Here is a 22,991-nt window from a genome sequence, read left to right as displayed (position 1 = left end):
AGAGGTCTGTCATTTTTATCATAGGTACACTTCAACTGTGAGAGATGGAATCTAAAACAAAAATCCAGAAAATCACATTGTATGATTTTTAAGTAATTAATTTGAATTTTATTGCATGACATAAGTATTTGATCACCTACCAACCAGTAAGAAGTTCTAAGGTACTGTGTCGCAGTGCTAGAGGCATCACTACAGATCCGGGTTTGATCCCGGGCTGTGTCGCAGCCGGCCGCGACCGGGAGACCCATGAGGCGGTGCACAATTTGCCCAGCGTCGTCCAGGTTAGGGGAGGGTTTGGCCGGCTTTTTGTCCTTGTCCCATCGCACTCTAGCGACTCCTTGTGGTGGCCGAGCTCATGCACGCTGACTTCGGTCGGCAGCTGTACTGTGTTTCCTCCGACTTGGTCCCGCTTGGCTTGCAGGTTTAAGCGAGCATTGTGTCAAGAAGCACTGCGGCTTGGCGGGATCGTGTTTTGGAGGACGCATGGCACTCGACCTTTGCCTCTCCCGAGTCAATACGGGTGTTGCAGCGATGGGACAAGACCGTAACTACCAATTGGATATCACGAAATTGGGGAGAAAAAGGGGTGAAAAGTACCCAAAACAAGACAATACACTTTATGACCCTGTCATGAAGTATTATGACCATCAGACTGGTATAAGCCAGATTCGGCCTATCATGTCCATGCCCTTATGTCAGTCATCAGTTAAAAAGAGGGTGTCTTGTCCTGCTCCTGAAATCTGCTCCTGCATTCATCCTAGTCATCAGCAACAGAGCATTGGAGTAGGTGCATGTCTGACATCAACGTGTGCGCAATTACAATGACAATGTAACATGCTCAATAAAAATATATATGCAGTATATATAACATAAACATACTGCTGACACGTAGGCTATGGTGTAATGCCGGCCTGGGCAATTATTTTCCATGGTGGGCCACATTAGAATATATTTTTAACATCGCGGGCCAGAATCATATAACAGGATTATACATCATGTGTATGACTATGTTGACAGATATATCTACTGTAAATCATGTCCAGATATGCTACTTATTTTACTTTTTTTAACATGCACAGAAATAAACCACCTTCATGTTCTCCTTTTGGTAGGTATTTTCATTATTAAACATGCAATGAACTACACGGAGGGAAAAGTACACTGTGCATTCAGCACCACGGACAGAACTCTTGTTAACGGGTATACACAAAAACACAAGAAAGGGAGAGCTCAACATTACATTTAAACATCCAATCAGTGTGAGGAGTGAAGTCTGATGGACATTGACTAGAGTAGTGAAGTCAGGTATAGTTTCTGACGTCGTTATGCGCATGATTGCTGAGAGGTGAGAGTCAGTAAGAGATGATCTGTGCCTTGACTTGTTATATTTCATCACTGAAAATGTCTGTTCACATACATAGGTTGGTGCAAACATCTCCTGAGCATGACTCATAATCTTTGGAAAGTTTTGTTCATCAAGAGATGCATAGAACCTCGTCAGTGACATTGTTTTGAATAGTTCTCCAATCACTGCATCAGACTGAAGATTGATAAGCTCAAGTTGCAGGTCAGTGGGAGCGTTATCCACATTGCAGGTGAAAGGAGAAGAAACCAACAGCATGTCATTTTCACACCCTTTTAAGCACCTTCCTCAAACTCAGCCATCTCACCTTTGTGTGGGAGGGGAGATCTGCATGACCCGACTGTCTCTTCCAACAGTGAGACAAACTGCCTGTGGTTTAAAGATTTTTCTCTTGTGAAGTTTACCACTTTAGTGACTGTATCCACAACGTGGCTCATTTTCAGAACACATTTACAGAGCACCTCCAGATGAATAATGCAATGCAGGAGAATAATTGTCCTATCTGGGTTCAGCTCAGCTACTTGATCTTGTATCCTTTTCAAAAGGGAAATGTTTTTTTCCTGTCAAGTTTGGGCACCCAGCAGTGATCAGACTGGATAACTTTTCAAATCTCAGTCCCAGCTTTGCCACACACTTATGATCTTCCTCCAATAAATCTTTCGCTGTGGTTGTGCTCTTCATTGACTGCACTGAAGCGAGCTCCTCTGTCATTTCAAAGTCTGGGGTTACGCCTCGTAAGAATATCAACAACTGCGCTGTGCCACGTGCATCACTGCTCTCATCCAGGGCCAAGGAGAAATTAAATCTTTTACCTTGTCTTTCAACTGTTGTTCCATATTCTCTGCGATGCCCTGAACACGCCATGTCAACTGTTCATCTTGACAGGGAAACATTTTCTAACAGCTCTTTCTTGTCGAGCCAAAGTATTGCTGCAGAGTCAATTAAACATTATTTAATGAATTAGCCCTCAGCGAATGGCTTACTATGGTTAGCAATTTTTGTGGGACAGTACATTGCTAGCTCTTGCAATTCCGTTGTTTGCTGAATGCAGTTTTGTGAAAAGTCCTAGCTGCTTTTGCAACTGAGAAAGCAACTCTTTCAGTGCACTTGCCCTCTGCTCAGAAGACATATTCCTATATTTCTTTGCATGCTTCATCTGGAAGTGTCGGGACCAGTTGTAGTCTTTCAAGACAGCGATGCTCACTTTGCACACTAAGCACACAGCTTTCCCTGAAACCTCAATAAAGAAATATTTCGATGTCCACTCTTACTGGAACACCCTACATTCATTGTCTACTTTCCTTTTCTTTGAAATCTTTGGATAACTCCATTTCTAGCTAGCTACTATTTGTAACTGTGACGTGTGTGTCAGCCTGTCAGTCACTGTCTGTGCAGTTCTCGTGCAGTTGTCATTTATACGTGCCTTCAAAATAAATGTCCCACAAGCGGCGGTAGTTAAATCATTACACAATGGTGAGTATTCATTGGGCTTATAATTTGAATAACAAATACGTTTTTCAAAACTTTACTATTGCAAATTCTTTATGTGATCTGAGCATGATTCCGTGGGCCATATTGAATCAGGTCGCCTGCCTTTGCCCAGGCCTGGTGTAATGGAATGTTTAGCCTTTTTGACAATCTTATGTAGGTGTCACAACCAGCCATAAAATAACACAATATATGTCACAACATGTCTAAATATCTGTCATGACAGTGTTATGACCATATTTTCACATGGTTATGATGCTAGGTGTCAGGGTAAAGCTTTACCAAGGTTTCTTATTGGATAAATTCAGGTAGTCCATTCTCTTTTGTTTTGGTGGCTAGTCAATATGACCCAAAGTAAGACCATGTGGATCCTGGGTATTTGTGTTCTTTCGAGGATACATGCATACGAGAAAAATCTTTAACCACTAGGCAGGGTAACCTAGTGGTTAGAGTGTTGGACTAGTAACCGAAAGGTTTCAAGTTCATATCCCTGAGCTGACAAGGTACACATCTGGGGTTCTGCCCCTGGACAGGCAGTTAACCCAGTGTTCCTAGGCCGTCATTGAAAATAAGAATTTGTTCGTAAACTGACTTGCCTAGTTAAATAAAGGTAAAATAAAAAAATGTGTTGCCAGCACAATCCAAAAGGCATGGAATCAAATGACTCTTCCAAGATTGACTTTGTCAAAGTAGTGAACCGATCACCATTGCATGCATACCTTTCTTCTGGTGGTTTGGAAATGCTGCACCAGCCTTTTATAGTATAGATGGGTTGGTTGTTTAGCAACAACGGACGTGTGCGCCACATATCGGGGTGAAACAGACAGGGTTGGCTTAAACTGTTGACCGTATGTAAACTATATTTAGTCTCCAAATGTTTACTGAAAACACATACACACTGACCACCTGTCTCTCAAATACATTGTTACAGTTGTTGGTTTGCTAGCTACTGAATTTGAGTGATATTAGCATAGAAATGACATCAATCAAAACGAGACATGGTATTTTACCAGGTAAGTTGACTGAGAACACATTTTCATTTACAGCAACAACCCGGGGAATAGTTACAGGGGCGAGGAGATGAATGAGCCAATTGTAAATTGTAAAGGCCAGATTGGGAATTTAGCCAGGACACAGGGCTAAACATCCCTAATCTTATAATAAGTGCCATGGAATCTTTAGTGACCAGAGAGAGACAGGTCACCCGTTTAACATCGCATCCGAAAGACGGCAACCTACACAGGGCAATGCCCCTAATCACTGCCCTGGGGCATTGGGATATTTTTTTTTAGACCAGAGAAAAGGGTGACTCCTACTGACCCTTCTGATTAAACAGCATAATCATTACACAGGTGCACCTTGTGCTGGGGACAATAAAAAGCTACTCTAATATGTGCATTTTTGCCACACAACTCAATGACACAGATTTGAGGGAGCTTGCAATTGGCATGCTGACTGCAGGAATGTGCACCAGAGCTGTTGCCAGAGAATGAATGTTATTTCTCTGCCATAAGCCGCCTCCAAACGTTGTATTAGAGAATTTTGCAGTACGTCCAACCGGCCTCACAACCACAGACCACGTGTAACCACGCCAGACCAGGACCTCCAAATCCGGCTTCTTCACATGCAGGGGGTGCTGAGAAATATTTCTGATACTGATTGGCTGGGCCTGGCTGCCCAGTGGGTCGGCCTGGCTCCCAAGTGGGTGGGCCTATGCCCTCCCAGGCACACCCATGGCTGCGCCCCTGCCCAGTCATGTGAAATCCATAGATTAGGGCCTTTGATTTCCTTATATGAACTGTAACTCAGCAGAATCTTTGCAATTGTTGCATGTTACATTTATATTTTTGTTCAGTATTTGTAAATCTGCCTCATTATATTATAAGCGAAAACATGTGCAGCCTGCATTTCAATAAACACATATAGGATAGCGTATGATGATGGCATTAAGGTTTTTAATGCTGATACATTTCCGTACACGTGACATAACATCAACAGTGCAATAATATTAATTACAAAATGTATATCTGCTTAATATGTTATTTGATTGTTATTACATTTACATAGGGAAACATTCATTTATGTACAGATGTTCATTTGAATCGTTTTATACTTATATATGGACTATTGCTGTGATCATGTGCTAGTCGGAACTCAGAAACTCTGAATTTTCTGACTTGTTATTAACTGATTGTAGCTATACACTTGTCGTGTTCAACCAGTTAGCATAGAAATATTATAGTTTTCTAGTTCCGACTAGCACGTGAACACGGCATACATCACAAGCCTCCGCCTCTCAGAATTGCCAGGATTGGTTGAAAGTCTTTAGTTTGGCAATTACCCACAATCCAACATTCTTTACCACTTCCCGTAATCCCCCTGTAATGTCAGGGTTTTGATATGTTAATATAATAATCATAAATAACTAAATAATTTGACCGATATTTGAATGAATTCTAATGAAAAGGTGAAATAAAAATATAAAGAGCAACACAACTTATATTCAATTACCTGAAAACATAATGGGCAAATACTTATTTTCCACCATAATTTGCAAATAAATTCATAAAAAATCCTACAATGTGATTTTCTGGATTTTTTTTCTCATTTTGTCTGTCATAGTTGAAGTGTACCTATGATGAAAATTACAGGCCTCTCTCATCTTTTTAAGTGGGAGAACTTGTACAATTGGTGGCTGACTAAATACTGTTTTGCCCCACTGTATAAACTTATTGTAACCTTTTGAATATTGTCTAATTAATTGAGAAATCATACCGAACAGTTAATTCATCACGATTTCCATCACAAACAAATGAGACTTTTCAGTCATGAACATGTTTCTCTTATATATTCACCAGTTTATTAGGTACACCACCCCGTTCACGAAAATGGATCGCTCCTACAGACAGGGAGAAACGTGGCCGTGGCTTGTTATATAATCCAGGCAGACAGCCATTGAGGCATTCCGTTACTGTTGGATTGAACGTTAGAATGGGCAAAACGAGTGACCTCAGCAATTTTGAGTGTGGTGGGATCGTCGGTGCCAGGCGCCGACGATCACACATCTCAGAAATGGCCACTCTCCTGGGCTTTTCACGCATGACAGTGTATATGGTTCACTGAGAATGGTGCAACACACCGAAAACATCCAGTCGGCGGCAGTCCTGTGGGCGAACACGTGGTTGATGAGAGAGATGGAGGGAGAATGCCAAGAATCGAGCAAGCTTACAGGCGTGCCACAAACAGACAAATAACGACACAATACAACAGTGGTGTGGACAACTCGTCGATCCTTGTCACGGATGGGCTATTGCAGCAGACTACCACACCGGGTTCCACTCCTATCAGCTAAAAACAAGAAGAGATGGCTCTAGTGAGCACGTGATCACCAACACTGGACAAGTGAGGAGTGGAAAAACTTTGCCTGGAACAATACAACGTGTTCAGTTTACTTGAGTGGCCTGCGCAGTCCCCAGACCTCAACCCAATAAAGCATCTTTGGGAAGAGATGGAATGGGCTGTTCGTGGCATGAATATATCGCCGTGATGCCATCGCATCAGCAGGGACCAACATCCCTGTGGAACGTTTCTGATGCCCTGAAGAATGCAGGCTGGGTTGGAGGCAAAGGGGGGTTCCGACCCACTAGTAGATGGGTGTACCTAATAAACTGTTCCGGTGAGTGTATATGGCTAGCAGGGATTTCCCTCATGTCAAAGCAGTTTCAATAGAGTTTACAAACACCCACAAACAGTCTGTGAAAGCAAATTTGTTCAAGATTGTCTCACTCATACAAGTAAGTGATAAAAAAAATACTTCATATAAAGAAATTGCAAAGTGATTGGGTTTGCAGAGAGTTTGTAATGGTGTATTTTGACAAGAGTAGTTGATCTAAACCATTAAACCACAGAACTCTTGTAATGTTCAAGGGATTGTTTCCCAAAAGGCACCCTATTACCTATTAAGTGCACTACTTTTGACCAGAGCCTTCTGGGCCCTGGTCAAAAGTAGTGCACTTAATGTACTATATTGGGAATAGGGTGCCATTTGGGACGTATACCTGTTGACTGGGTTTATTTACAGTATGAGACAAAGCCTTTTCATGGGTTACACACAATCCCACACACACACACACAATCCCACGCACGCACGCACGCACACACACACGCACGCACGCACACACACACACACACACACACACACACACACACACACACACACACACACACACACACACAGAGATAGAGAGAGAGAGAGACAATCACACGTGCTTTATTCTTCTTCCCCTGAGGCTGATTTGTGCTTGACTATCACAATATAAATTAAGGCTGATTACTGACACAGAATAAAAGGTGTCTTTCATCCCAAAGAGAAAACCATATAAGAAGGAGAATCATAAAACACAGCATAAGGGCCTTGTCAGTGCATAATAATAATGATAACAAATGTGAATAATTTTTTTCTGGGGATTAATAAATAAACAGTGGACATAAAACACCATTAAACACTTTGTATTATTTTTATATTACTTTCAAGTGGTTGCGTGTCAGTTTGGATGCGGAGAAAATAATTCCCACTGTCGTTTGATAGAATAACAAAATATCTTGTCATGTAGAACATTGGTAACACTTTACATTTAAAGATACCCTTAAGTTAAAGTAAAGGAACATCGGCAGTAGGCGACTCTTTTTTTAAACTTAAGGACAAATTGTATTATCAGCACAATATGATAAACAGAATGAAATAAGTTCAAAAGGAAAAGAATGACATGAAGACTTTTCAATTAGCTCATGTCAGCATGCGTATTATGTAGTCAGTCGTATGTTCTTCATACGTGCAGGCATATATCGTTCCGTTGAAAATGATAGGCAGGGCTTGTTTAGGTATGGACTAACAGTATGTCGATTCTGCTACGTTGATCAGAGGCTCTGTCCCAAATGGTACCCCATTCCCTACATAGTGCACTACTTTTGACCAGAGCTCTATGGGCCAAGGGTCAAACGTATTGCATTATATAGGGAATGGGGTATCATTTAGGACACATCCATAGTGAAAAGAAAGACCCGTTTGGACCTTGAAAAATAGGAAGCACTTCAGAAACAAGCAGGTAAACCCCATATACTCACATACACATTAGATACACACATACACCTGCACTCAAAGACACAGGCACGCACACTCACACGCACGCACCCACTCGCACACTAAACGGGGCAGCAGGTAGCCTAGCGGTTAATAACGCTTGGCCAGTAACCCAATGGTTGCTGGTTTGAATCCCCAAGCCGACTACGTGGAAAATCTGTTTATCTGCCCTTGAGCAAGGCACCTAACCCTAAATCCTCCTGTAAGTCGCTCTGGATAAGAGAGTCTGCTAAACTGTCAATCACCATTTTTATTCTGGCAGACCCTGATTTCATTGCACTGACCTCTCTCTGAGAGCTTGCCATGAGCCCACCTAACTCCATACCTGACTACCAGGCAGGACTGGCGTTGTCAACCCTAGAATCCTACCACATCGGAGGGTAGACAGACGGACGTGACCCTGTGACCTATAACCCCTATAAAGTTCAGACATAGGAGAGTACAGCAGAATCATGCCACTGCTCCTGTAACTGGAAAGACTGCTTTTGGAGAAAAGGAGGAATAGTGTCATTGTCCGACAGAGTTGATTTATTTATTCTATTTTTTTACTCTACAAAGACCTGTATTGATTATTGGTAAATACTATGAATCCCAAGCTACACCTCTCATCCAAATCCCATTTTATAAAAGGTTTGGATTTTACAAATGAAAGTCATTTTTGCACATTGATATTATTTTCTACGTTGAACACCTTCGGACTGTGTTGATTCAGCTACTGCGCAAAGTCTCTCAGAGTACTCTGGAAGTATAATAACAAAATAGTGTGTGATAAATGTGTGTTGCTCTAATAGAACATCTAGGTGTTCATAGGTGTTGGACTAAAATCATTGTATCAAACCATTAGTGTATACCCTTTTTCTTTGCATTTTATTGTTTTTAAAATATGGTGACTCACTAAAATGCTTATGTGTGTGATTTCATTGCCAAGTCATGTAGAGCTGCTGTTCCCTGGATTTCAATAATAAGCGGTGAATCCTAAGTTTTACTTAAGTTTACTTAGTCTTCCATTGACATCAATACATGACTAAGTGAAAATATTACTTAAATCGAAGTTAGGATTGAATCCTAATTGAAACATTTAAAACAGTTTCAATGGTCGCTGCTACATTCTGTCGATGTCTCGTATGTCTCCAGAAGGTTTTAGACACGTCTCAGGTGTTCTCCCTAACAATTCAAACAGGTTTAGGTAAGTTACCTCAAATGAGTGTACGTGCATGCGTATGTGTGTGTGTGTGCGTGTGTGTATGTGTGTGTGTTGTGAACCCCGTGACAGTAGTGTCCCACAGGGGGAACAAGACTGAGTTTCCCTATTGTCTGCTGTTATCGTGCTGTGAGTCACAGTAGTAGCCTCACCCAGGGTCACCAGAGTAGAGAGGCTGGCTGTGTCTCAAATAACTCCCTAGGTAGTTATTGTTTTTGTGCACTAGGTAGTGCACAAAAACAGTGCTCTATTTAAGAAGTAGGGTGTCATGTGGGACACAGTTGCTGTCTCAGGCTTTCTGACACCCAACAGGATTAGCTAGTGTGCCCTGACAGCACTCCGTCTAGACCCACTAGTACACTACCCCTCCGTCAGTAACTTTCCTTCTGTTCCAATGAATCAGAAACATGATACATTATGCCTCAATGCTGTGGTACTGGTATACCTGTTGTTTGGGTGACAACAGGTAACTTGGTTGGTGGAATATCGGCAAGAAGAGTTGACATCACAAGAAGAAACATTGCTGGGAGTGAGGAGTGGGGGGGAGCTACGTCAAAGCTGAAAGTTCAACGGAGAGGATCAAATGGAGAGGATAAAAATTCATAAACATACAGTATTCTCACTCAACTATAGAGCTGTGACCGTCCCCCCTCTTTTGTTGAAGTAAATAAAGATGTGATTATATTACAAGCACCCTACCCTCGCCATTCAGTGATGTGTGTGCCTGTGTGGGTGTTTGCGTGCACCATTGTAGGTGTGTGTGTGTGTGGGGGGGGGGTCTCTGTCTCTATCTGTGTGTGTCTCATAGTCTGGTCTGGGCCTCGGGGATGTAGATCTCAATACTGTCTGCTGTGCTCTCGGTGACAGAGCTCTGTCGGACCGCGAGGGCCCGCTTGGCGGCCAGCAGACGTTTGCGAGCCTCCAGCCGCTGTCTAACGGAGCTCTCCAGAGAACGGTCCCTGGCCAGGGGAGGATGGCCCCTGTGGGGCTTCTTTGGCACTGGAGGGGCGAACCGTCTCTCCTGGATGGACGGGGGAGATCAAACAACTACAGTTAGAGGCCATCTTCTGTGCCTCTGGCAGTAGGGGCACAACGGCAGCCATTTTGTGTGGAGGTTAAAGAATGCATGACTGACATGACATCAGCAGTTTGTTGTAGCTTGCATGGTGTGAGAGCATGCAACAGGGTTCACGAGAGTGAGGTTACGGTTGGTGCCCACATGAAAAAATACTATAGCATACTATAAATACCATTGTATTTGCTGTAGTGTTTTTGCTGACTTTACTGTAGTATACTGTAGTATTTACTACAGCAGGAAAATAAAAGAGTAATTAATGTAGCGTTTTTGCAGATTGTAGTATAATGTAGTATTTACTGTAGTGTTTTTGCAGACATTTCTGTAGTATTTAGTATAGTTTTCTTTAATATAGAAGTGGAGACTTTCTCCTTCAGGAAATCTCCTTGAGAATTACAAAAATAGCAAATTCCCATAACCTCTAGGTAGGTAGGACTGGGATCTGAATGGATAATTCAGAACCTCTGCTCTTTTCTATAACTTGTAGGGAATAAAATATATGGTCTATACTTGGTATGTAGGTTTCTCACTTGTGGGTGGCATAAATTGCAATATTAGGGGAGGCGAATGGGCAGTGTATATGTACATTAAATACCGTAGTATTTACTATATTTTAAAAAGTTTACAGTTTTTGAGGAATGTAGAGTTTTTGCGTATATTACGGTAGTATTTACTACAGTATTTTTTTTGTGTGGATAATACTGTAGTATTTACTCTAGTATTCTACAGTATACTACAACATTCTATAGTAAGTACTACACATGATCAAGGGATACTACAGTGTGTAATATAGTATTCTACAGTATACTACAGTTTACTACAGATTTCTACAGTAAGTACTGTGGTATTCTATAGTAAACTGTTGTATTTTTTCATGTGGGCGGTGATGGCTGTGGCCATTTTGTGAGAGTACGCAGGCAGAAGGTAGGCGTGGGGTGTGCGTGGGGTAAGAGTGGCCAGCAAGGTCAGCAAGGCCCGACGGTGCATGGCAGGAAGAGTGACTTCTCAACAATCCAGCTCACTGTCAACAACAAAACAAAAAAATAAAAAAATAAAAAAACACAGCAGACATGCAGTCACATCAGGCAGGTTATCACACAACATTACAACAATCCTTTTACATGCATTACAACACCTTATGCTACATTGAACTAAAATCTACGTACGTTAATCATATTCAGCAACAATGAAAGTAGAAGCATCCAGGACAAAAACACCATTCCATTGTATTGGATTACGTCCAGACTTAAAGGGATAGGTCACCCAATTACAACATTGCTTACATTATAAACAATATTGCATTTTGTAATTTGGGGGAACTATCCCTTTAAGGTGGATCTGGCCTATAGGGTCTACTACATTGAGTGGTACCTTTATCACGGGGGGGTCCAGGGCTCTCCAGTTGTTGGCTTTGAGTTGGTGCAGCTCATCAAACTTTAGGCTGATGTTTTCGATGGACAGCTGCAGCATGTCCCAGAAACCAGCCAGATCCTGGGAGATGGGCCTGGGGTTGGCATTGGGGTTCTGACAGACACACACACACGCGCGCGCACCCACACAGACACAAACACACACACACACACACGCATGTACGCACCCACACACACAGACACACACGCACGCGCAAGCACCCACACAGACATGCATGTTTTTTAATTTTTTTATTTTACCTTTATTTAACCAGGTAGGCAAGTTGAGAACAAGTTCTCATTTACAATTGCGACCTGGCCAAGATAAAGCAAAGCAGTTCGACAGATACAACGACACAGAGTTACACATGGAGTAAAACAAACATACAGTCAATAATACAGTATAAACAAGTCTATATACAATGTGAGCAAATGAGGTGAGAAGGGAGGAGTATGAGAAGCGACGAGTATGAAGCGAGGGCCAGCCAACGAGAGCGTACAGGTCGCAATGGTGGGTAGTATATGGGGCTTTGGTGACAAAACGGATTGCACTGTGATAGACTGCATCCAATTTGTTGAGTAGGGTATTGGAGGCTATTTTGTAAATGACATCGCCAAAGTCGAGGATTGGTAGGATGGTCAGTTTTACAAGGGTATGTTTGGCAGCATGAGTGAAGGATGCTTTGTTGCGAAATAGGAAGCCAATTCTAGATTTAACTTTGGATTGGAGATGTTTGATATGGGTCTGGAAGGAGAGTTTACAGTCTAACCAGACACCTAAGTATTTGTAGTTGTCCACGTATTCTAAGTCAGAGCCGTCCAGAGTAGTGATGTTGGACAGGCGGGTAGGTGCAGGTAGCGATCGGTTGAAGAGCATGCATTTAGTTTTACTTGTATTTAAGAGCAATTGGAGATCACGGAAGGAGAGTTATATGGCATTGAAGCTTGCCTGGAGGGTTGTTAACACAGTGTCCAAAGAAGGGCCGGAAGTATACAGAATGGTGTCGTCTGCGTAGAGGTGGATCAGAGACTCACCAGCAGCAAGAGCGACCTCATTGATGTATACAGAGAAGAGAGTCTCTGTACGCACGTACGCACCCACACACACACACACACACACACACACACACACACACACACACACACACACACACACACACACACACACACACACACACACACACACACACACACACACACACTCAGTCAGGACAGGGTTGTACCACTCTCATTTCCCCATCCGTATGTCATCAGCATACTGGCCTGGGACTATTTCACCTTGTATCTCCACACTTCAAGGTCAGTATGCTTTGAGTGGTGCTCGACTAGAATCCTATTTAGAATTTGCAACCATAGCGGTGTTTTGTTTGACACTGAGGGTCAATTATAAGCTTGTATAGATCATCTCATTATGTGACAGTTGGCAATGAAGGGCCTGCTGACGCAGTAGAGTGATTTAAGATTGGTGTGTATGTGTATTACATACCAGGTTCTCCTCACACAGCTCCCGAAACTGCTGGAACTTCTGAGACATGAGCAGCTGGGCGCTGCCTACTGCACTGCGGATCTTCCCCAGGACTGCGGAAAGTCACACACACACACACACACACACACACACACACACACACACACACACACACACACACACACACACACACACACACACACACACACACACACACACACACACACACACACATCACACAGACAGTCAGACATCAATCTTAAGTTAAATAACCTTGGAGTCACACAGACTTTGCCTTTGATGAGTGCAAGGCTATAAATATGTGGAGAGTGGGAACTGGGAACCTAAGCTGTGAGTTTAGATGAAAGGGGGAGTGTTTATCCTACACATCAAATAAACAACGCCCCCACCATGCTTTGAGAGTGGGGGACTTCTGAACCAGCCTACCGTCTCAATACACAACCTCGACTTACATGTCAGAGGGAGGAAATTCACTGCAGAATCCCTACACAAGGGCTGATCAGCAGACGTGCCAAAGTTCACCACCCTCACATAATGCTGTGTTCTCCCCATCAGAAATAATGCATTAGCCGTAGCCCTTTCCTGCAGTCAAATTACCAAAGCGCCCTCTAATGGCCTCATGGGTGGAATGTTATTATTATTTCTCATAATTTCGTAATTAATCAACATTTTTCATTATTTTCTGTACTTTTTTGTTATATTTCAGTCTTCTGTGGTGCACACTGAAAAAAATATAAACGCAACATGCAACAATTTCAAAGATTTTGCTGAGTTACAGATATAAGGAAATCAGTCAATTTAAATACATTTGTTATGCCCTAATCTATGGATTCCACATGACTGGGAATACAGATATCCATCTGTTGGTCACAGGTATCTTACAAAAAAAGGTAGGGGTGTAACGGATGTGAAACGGCTAGCTTAGTTAGCAGTTCGCGCTAAATAGCGTTTCAATCGGTGACTTCACTTGCTCTGAGACCTTGAAGTAATTGTTCCCCTTGCTCTGCAAGGGCCGCGTCTTTTGTGGAGGGTTGGGTAACAATGCTTCGTGGGTGACTGTTTTTTTTGTGTTTTTTATTTATTTTTACCCCCTTTTTCTCCCCAATTTTGTGGTGTCCAATTGTTGTAGTAGCTACTATCTTGTCTCATCGCTACAACTCCCGTACGGGCTTGGGAGAGACGAAGGTTGAAAGTCATGCGTCCTCCGATACACAACCCAACCTAGCCGCACTGCTTCTTAACCCAGCACGCATCCAACCTGGAAGCCAGCCGCACCAATGTGTCGGAGGAAACACCGTGCACCTGGCAACCTTGGTTAGTGCGCACTGCGCCCGGCCCGCCACAGGAGTCGCTGGTGCGCGATGAGACAAGGACATCCCTACCGACCAAGCCCTCCCTAACCCGGACGACGCTAGGCCAATTGTGCGTCGCCCCATGGACCTCCCAGTCGCGGCCGGTTACAACAGAGCCTGGCCGCGAACCCAGGAGGCCCGGGTGACTGTTGTTGATGTGTGCAGAGGGTCCCTGGTTCACGCCCGGGTATGGGGGAGGGGACGGTCTAAAGTTATACTGTTACAGGGGCATGGATCAGGAAACAGAAAAATCTGAAAAAAGTCTGTATCTGGTGTGACCACTATATGCTTCTAGGCGGCACAACACAATCTCCTTCACATAGAGTTGATCAGGCTGATCAGGCTGTTGATGTTGGCCTGTGGAATGTTGTCCCACTCCTCTTCAATGGATGTGCAAAGTTGCTGGATATTGGTGGGAAGTGGAAGACATTGTCTTACACGTTGATCCAGAGCATCCCAAACATGCTCAATGGGTGACATGTCTGGTGAGTATACAGGCCAGAACTGGGACATTTTCAGTTTCCAGGAATTGTGTACAGATTCTTGCAAAATGGGGCTGTGCATTATCATGCTGAAACATGAGTTGATGGCGGAAGATGAATGGCACGACAATGGGCCTCAGGATCTCGTCACTGTATCTCTGTGCATTCAAATTGCCATTGATAAAATGCAATTGTGTTTGTTATGCTTAGCTTATGCCTGTCCATGGGGCACTCTGTTCACAACGTTGTGACGAAATACATGCACAAAATACACGCTATCTGCTATCTGCCCGGTAAAGTTAAACCCGGGATTCATCTGTGAAGATCACAATTCTCCAGTTTGCCAATGGCCATCGAAGGTGACCCACTGAAGTCGGTTACGTCAAGGTCAAGACCCTGGTGAGGATGATAAATACAGATGAGCTTTCCTTAGATGGTTTCTGGCAGTTTGTGCAGAAATTCTTCGGTTGTGCAAACCCACAGTTTCATCAGCTGTCTGGTGGCTGGTCTCAGACAATCCCGCAGGTGAAGAAGCCGGATGTGGCTTGTAGAATTGTATTGCAGAGGCAGTTGCAGTGCGTCCTGTGAGGTTTATTGCCCCAGCACAAGGTGTGATTGTGTAATGATCATGCTGTTTAATCAGCTCTTGACATGCCACACCTGTCAGGTGGATGGATTATATTGTCAAAGGAGAAATGCTCACTCGATACGGATGTAAAGAAATTTGTGCACAAAATTTTAGAAAACTGCGCATTTCTGGGATCTTTTATTTCAACTCATAAACGCAACATGGTATCAACACCTTACATGTTGCATTTACATTTTGTTCAGTATATACATATACTATTGGGATGCAAACTCAAAATGTAATGCATTTCAACTCTATATCTGAAATGGTTCAAAGTGTTTGATTTTTTTAAAGCCCATCACTGTGTGTGTAGTGTGTACTTGCTTTTGTTTCAAAGTAGATTTGTTTAAGACTACCAAGAAACACTGTGTGTGACCCTGATTTAGCCCAATGCAGTACAAGTCTAAATGAAGAAAACATTTATGTCACTAGGGACAAATCTAAGGAGTAGTATTCTAGTTGTACAAAGGCTACAACATTGGGCTATTCTGAGTATGCACCCCAAATGGCACCCTATTCCCTATAGAGTATTACTTTTGACCAGAACCCTACAGTACCCTATTCCCCCTAGTCAAAAGAAAGTAAACAGGGTGTTATTTTGTGATGCAGACAGTGTCAGTGTAGGGCTGTCAATCTGGAGCTATGGTGCTGGCAGTAGCCTTGAACGAGTGAGTTTGAGTATGAAAACCCCTATTGAGCGTGGCTGTGAAAGGCCATTTTACTGTACAGCACAGATGTGTGACGGGACCCAGCTGGCTCCCTATTGATAACTATGCCTGGTAAGTCGGCAGAGGGGATAGCAGGCAACAAGCAGGTAGTGTGGCCATCTGCCATGAATACCCAGCGTGTCCCAAATGGCACCCTATTCCCTATGTAGTGCACTACGTTTGAACTGAGCCCTGTCGGGCCTCGGTCAAAAGTAGTGCATTATCTTGGGAATAGGGTGCCATTTGGTACTCAGGCAATTTCACTCCGTCTACTAAGTCTGTTGGGTCATTTGGAGGACACAGACATAGAGAGGGAAGGAGGGAAAAAACATAGGGATACAGAGAGAGGGAAAACAATGGATATAACCAGTGGTGGAAAAAATACTAAATTATCATACTTGAGTAAAAGTAAAGATACCTTAATACAAAATGACTCAAGTAAAAGTGAAAGTCACCCAGTAAAATACTACTTGAGTAAAAGTCTAAAAGTATTTGGTTTTAAATATACTTAAGTATCAAAAGTAAAAGTTTAAACCATTTCTAATTCCTTACATTAAGCAAAGGAGAAGGCACAATTTTCTTATTTTTTTGACGGATAGTCAGGGGCACGCTCCAACACTTAGACATATTTATAAACTAAGCATTTGTGTTTAGTGAGTCCATCAGATCAGAGGCAGAAGAGATGACCAGGGATGTTCTCTTGATAAGTGTGTGAATTGGACCATTTTCCTGTCCAAATGTAACAAGTCATTTTGGGTGTCAGGGAAATGCATGGAGTAAAAAGTAAATTATTTTCATTAGAAATGTAGTGAGGTAAAAGTAAAAGTTGGCAAAAATATAAATAGTAAAGTAAAGTACAGATACCACAAAAAACTACTTAAGTAGTACTTTAAAGTATTTTTACTTAAGTACTTTACACCACTGGATATAACCTTCATACACCATGCACCAACACCACCAAAAAGCACAAATGCAGAGAAGTGTTAGTGATTCTATTGAACCCCAACCCAACTTCTGCACCAGTTTCCACATATTCAGCAGAATATTCTCGAGTTGAAGTTGTTTTGTATGTACATCTGTACGTGCAGGTGTGTAGCCACCACTCACTCTCGTCCGGCAGCTCGTTCTCCATCTCTTCCTGCTCCATCTGTCTGCACCAACCCTCCATGCGCTCCATCTCGGCCTGCAGCAGCTTGAGGAACCAGCGCCCGTCCCTGGGACACAACGACCCCCTCCCCTCCACCACCTCCATTGGGCCCTCCACTTGGTCCATCCAGGGGTCGGGTGGGGGCAGGATGGATGGGTCGACACCCACCTCGCCGTACTCCTCCACAGTCAGGGCGTGGTAGTGGTTGCCCGAGCCCTGGATGGAGACGGTGGAGGTGGCGGAGTCCCGGGAGTACTGGCGGGGCATGGTGGCCGAGTGGCGCATCGCCATCTCTGGAGCGTCGAAGGGATAGTAGTCAGGGTCGTCTAGGTCGGCCTGGACCGCCGTGGTCACACTGTTGGACCTGGTCATCCTGCGGTAACTGGAGAGAGAACCACAGATCTGAGGTCAGATGTTAGAAAATGTGGGGCTAGTAGAAGACATGCAGGTGTAGTATATTAACACAGATCCCAGATCAGATCAGCCAGGTGTGGGGTGTTTGGGAGGAATGTCATGGGAGCGTTTGGTCACTTGGCTGATTCAGAGGCAATGGAGCGTGGTCTCATCAGTCCCCCTGTCCTGCTGCAGGGCTGAGTCTCAGAGATAACACACATACTCACCCTCAGGGCCACACTGTACAGCTTGGGGTGAAGCTTTTGAATTGGTTCGGGAGGCTTTGTGCCCCTGTAACACTCCCATTGCCAAGTCTCTCGGAGCAACGTGCCAACACACTAGCACAAAGTCACACACTTGTACGCAAATAACATATTTTCAAAACACGCACACACTCACACACACACACACACACACACACACACACACACACACACACACACACGCACACACGCACACACGCACACACATACACACACACACACACACACACACACACACACACACACACACACACACACACTTGGCTGGTTCTATACAGCATCCCACCACCATCAGAGTGATAAATGAGAGGCCAGAGGCATGGTGAGTGATAGAGAGAGAGGTGCCAACTGAATGCACAATGAGTGGACAGTCAGCAAGCAGAGACACCAGCGGACTACAGCAGGACACCCCCCACACACACACACACACACACACACAGTACAGCACAGACACACCAAAATGACCTGCCCACAGGGTGACACACATACAGACCCAGGAGTCGCTCCATCCATCTGCCTCACATCTCCGGTCAGTCTCTGTTCCTTCACCCATTCATCTATTCCACCTCTGCACCATTCATCACGCTCTTCCGCGAACAGAGAACAAGAGGGGGAGGGGACCCCGGGGGATCAAAGACACTCACAGTGGAGTTGTACCAGCTCTGGATGTGTGTGTGTGTGTGTGTGTGTGTGTGTGTGTGTGTGTGTGTGTGTGTGTGTGTGTGTGTGTGTGTGTGTGTGTGTGTGTGTGTGTGTGTGTGTGTGTGTGTGTGTGCTTGCAGCAGTTAAAGAGTAGCTGTCCTCTGAGCAGGTGTGCAGTCATAATGATCTCAGCCTGCTTTATAGCAGCTCCCTCCTAACAACTTCCTGTCTGTGTCAGGGCAGTGAGGGGTAAGGCCAAACACAACCCATATTGACTGACTGAGGAGAGGGAGGGAGCGAGAGATGTAGTGTTCACAGTCAGTCTCTCTGAGTGTTCACAGTCAGCCCACTGACACCCCTATCAGATCACAACAATATCACAGTCTACTTGAACAGAGCAATACTCAATCATGAGGCATCAAAGCCAAACGAACTGAGTAATATTTAGAAATGCTATAGATGGAAGGAATGTAGCATGGAAACCTACCAAAAAAGGTTTAGGCAACAACAAATTCAATCCCTTTTAGACAACTTCCTGGACAAAACGTTCCACTGTAATAGTGAAGGTCTAAACTTGGCAATAGAAAATCTAAAAGGTATATTTGACCTCTCAGCTTCCCTATCAAATCTAAAAATGTCAAACAGAAAACCACAGAAAATTAACAACAATGTCAATGGTTTGATGAAGAATGCAAAAACCTAAGAAAGAAATTGAGAAACCTGTCCAACCAAAGACATAGAGACCCAGAAAACCTCAGCCTACGACTTCACTATGGTGAATCACTAAAACAATATTGAAATACACTATGGAAAAAGAAGGAACAGCACATAAGAAATCAGCTCAATGTAATTGAAGAATCAATAGACTCTAACCAAACATCAAATGAAGAATTATCTATCCAAAATGGAGATGTATGGGTGTATGGGTAAACCACCTTCTCCAATCTTTTTGGCTCTATATGTTTATTTATTTAACCTTTATTTAACTACGTAAGACAGTTAACTTCTTGGTAACAGAGGGGCAGTATTGAGTATCTTAGATGAATAAGGTGCCCAGAGTAAACTGCCTGCTACCCTGTCACAGATGCTAACATATGCATATTATTAGTAGTATTGGATAGAAAACACTCTGAAGTTTCTAAAACTGTTTGAATGATGTCTGTGAGTATAACAGAACTCATATGGCAGGCGAAAACCTGAGAAAAATCCAACCAGGAAGTGGGAAATCTGAGGTTTGTAGTTTTTCAACTCTTTGCCATTCCAATATACAGTGTAAATGGGGTCATATTGCACTTCCTAAAGCTTCCACTATATGTCAACAGTCTTTAGAACTTTGTTTGGGGCTTCTACTATGAAGGGGGGCTGAATGAGAGGGGATTGAGCCAGGTGTCTGGCAGAGTGCCACCGTCTCGTGACGTGCGATCACGAGAAAGTTAGCTCTCATTCCATTGCTTTTCTACAGACATAGGAATTATCCGGTTGGAACATTATTGAAGATTTATGATTAAAACATCCTAAAGATTGATTCTATACTTAGTTTGACAAGTTTCTACGGGCTGTAACGGAACTTTTTGAACTTTTCGTCCGACGTTTGGCTGGACTTGAACGCGTGCTTTTGGATTTGTTTACCAAACGCCCTAACAAAAGAAGCTATTTGGACTTAAATGATGAACTGTATCGAATAAAAGAAACATTTATTGTGGAACTGGGATTCCTGGGAGTGCATTCTGATGAAGATCATCAAAGGTAAGTGAATATTTATAATGTTATTTCTGACTAATGTTGACTACACAATATGACGGATATCTTTTTGGCTGCTTTGTTGTCTGAACGCTGTACTCAGATTATTGCATGGTTTGCTTTTTCCATAACGTTTTTTTGAAATCTGACACAGTGGTTGCATTAAGGAGAAGTATATCTCTAATTCCATGTATAACAGTTTTATTTTCATCAACATTTATGATGACTATTTCTGTAAATTGATGTGGCTCTCTACAAAATCACGTATGTTTTAGAACTACTGAACGTAACGCGCCAATGTAAAATGAGATTTTTTGATATAAATATGCACTTTATCGAACAAAACATACATGTATTGTGTAACATGACATCCTATGAGTGTCATCTGATGAAGATCATCAAAGGTTAGTGATGAATTTTATCTATATTTGTGCTTTTTGTGACTCCTCTCTTTGGCTGGAAACATGGCTGTGTTTTTCTGTGAGTTGGTGGTGACCTAACATAATCCTTTGTGGTGCTTTCGCTGTAAAGCCTTTTTGAAATCAGACACTGTGGCTGGATTAACGAGAATTGTATATTTAAAACAGTGTAAAATACTTGTATGCTTGAGGAATTTTAATTATGAGATTTTTGTTGTTTTGAATTTGGCGCCCTGCACGTTCACTGGCTGTTGGCGAGGTGGGACGCTACCGTCCCACATATCCCAGAGAGGTTAAGAACAAATTCTTATTTACAATGACGGCCTACCCCGATGCTGGGCCAATTGTGCGCCACCCTATGGGACTCCCAATCACGGCCGGATGTGATGCAGCCTGGATTCGAACCAGGTACTGCCGTGACGCCTCTTGCACTGAGATGCAGTGTCTTAGACCACAAAGAATCAACTGCAAAAACATATACATGATCAAATACACATCTTAGAATCAACTATTAAAGACTACCAGAAACCACTGGATTCTCCTATTACCTTGAATGAACTACAGGACAAAATAAAAACCCTCCAACCCAAAAAGGCCTGTGGTGTTGATGGTATCCTCAATGAAATTATAAAATATACAGACAACAAATTTCAATTGGCTATATTTAAACTCGTTAACATCATCCTTAGCTCTGGCATCATTTGGAGACAAATTTGACCCCAATAACTACCGAGGGATATGCGTCAACAGCAACCTTGGGAAAATCTTTTGCATTATCATTAACAGCAGACTTGTACATTTCCTCAATGAAAACAATGTACTGAGAAAACGGCAAATTGGCTTCTTACCAAATTATCGTACCACAGACCACATATTCACCCTGCACACCCTAATTGACAAACAAACAAACAAAACAAAGGCAAAGTCTTCTCATGCATCGTTGGTTTAAAAAAAAATCAATTTGGCATGAGGGTCTGTTATGCAAATTGATGGAAAGTGGTGTTGGGGGAAAAACATACGACATTATAAAATCCACGTACACAAACAACAAGTCTGCGGTTAAAATGGGCAAAAACCACATACATTTTTTCCACAGGGCCGTTGGGTGAGACAGGGATGCAGCCTACTCTCTTCAACATATATATCAACGAATTGGCAAGGGCACTAGAACAGTCTGCAGCACCCGACCTCACCCTACTTGAATCTGAAGTCAAATGTCTACTGTTTGCTGATGATCTGGTGCTTCTGTCACCAACCAAGGAGGGCCTACAGCAACACCTAGATATTCTGCACAGATTCTGCCAGACCTGGGCCCTGACAGTAAATCTCAGTAAGACCAAAATAATGGTGTTCCAAAAAGGTCCAGTCGCCAGGACCACAAACACAAATTCCATCTAGACACCGTTACCCTAGAGCACACAAAAAACGATACATACCTTGGCCTAAACATCAGCTCCACAGGTAACTTCCACAAAGCTGTGAACGATCTGAGAGACAGGGCAAGAAGGGCATTCTATGCCATCAAAAGGAACATAAAATTCAACATACCAATTAGGATCTGGCTAAAAATACTTGAATCAGTCATAGAACCCATTGCCCTTTATGGCTGTGAGCTCTGGGGCCTGCTCACCAACCAATAATTCACAAAATGGGACAAACACCAAATTGAGACTCTGCATGCAGAATTCTGCAAAAATATCCACTGTTTACAACATAGAACACCAAATAATGCATGCAGAGCGGAATTAAGCCGATACCCACTAATTATCAAATCCAGAAAAGAGCTGTTAAATTCTACAACCACCTAAAAGGAAGCTATTCCCAAACCTTCCATAACAAAGCCATCACTTGGAGAAGAGTCCCCTAAGCAAGCTGGTCCTGGGGCTCTGTTCACAAACACAAACACACCCCACAGAGCCCCAGGAGCGCAGCACAATTAGACCCAACCAAATCATGAGAAAACAAAAAGATAATTACTTGACACATTGGAAATAAATTAACAAAAAAACAGAGCAAACTAGAATGCTATTTGGCCCTAAACAGAGAGTAAACTTAA

At 43.0% G+C, this 22,991-nt stretch overlaps 1 protein-coding gene across 1 annotated transcript in view; it reads right to left on the bottom strand.

Moving 5' to 3' along the window:
• Positions 1–5,504: 5,504 nt before the first annotated feature.
• The window catches only part of LOC112215148 (disks large-associated protein 1), a 120,431-nt gene continuing 102,944 nt past the window's right edge, over positions 5,505–22,991 (bottom strand). The window contains exons 8-11 of the mRNA XM_042299147.1: positions 17,439–17,860; positions 13,163–13,254; positions 11,639–11,791; positions 5,505–10,213 (exon numbers count right to left, since the gene is read on the bottom strand). Of these exons, the coding sequence (XP_042155081.1) occupies positions 9,995–10,213; positions 11,639–11,791; positions 13,163–13,254; positions 17,439–17,860 (886 nt within the window). The 3' untranslated portion in view covers positions 5,505–9,994. The remainder of the gene's footprint in view (positions 10,214–11,638; positions 11,792–13,162; positions 13,255–17,438; positions 17,861–22,991) is intronic.

The sequence above is a fragment of the Oncorhynchus tshawytscha genome, linkage group LG16 (genome assembly GCF_018296145.1).
Source record: "Oncorhynchus tshawytscha isolate Ot180627B linkage group LG16, Otsh_v2.0, whole genome shotgun sequence".
NCBI lineage: Eukaryota > Metazoa > Chordata > Actinopteri > Salmoniformes > Salmonidae > Oncorhynchus > Oncorhynchus tshawytscha.
Note: the sequence above shows the minus strand (reverse complement) of the source record. Positions and strands in the feature narration are given on the sequence as shown.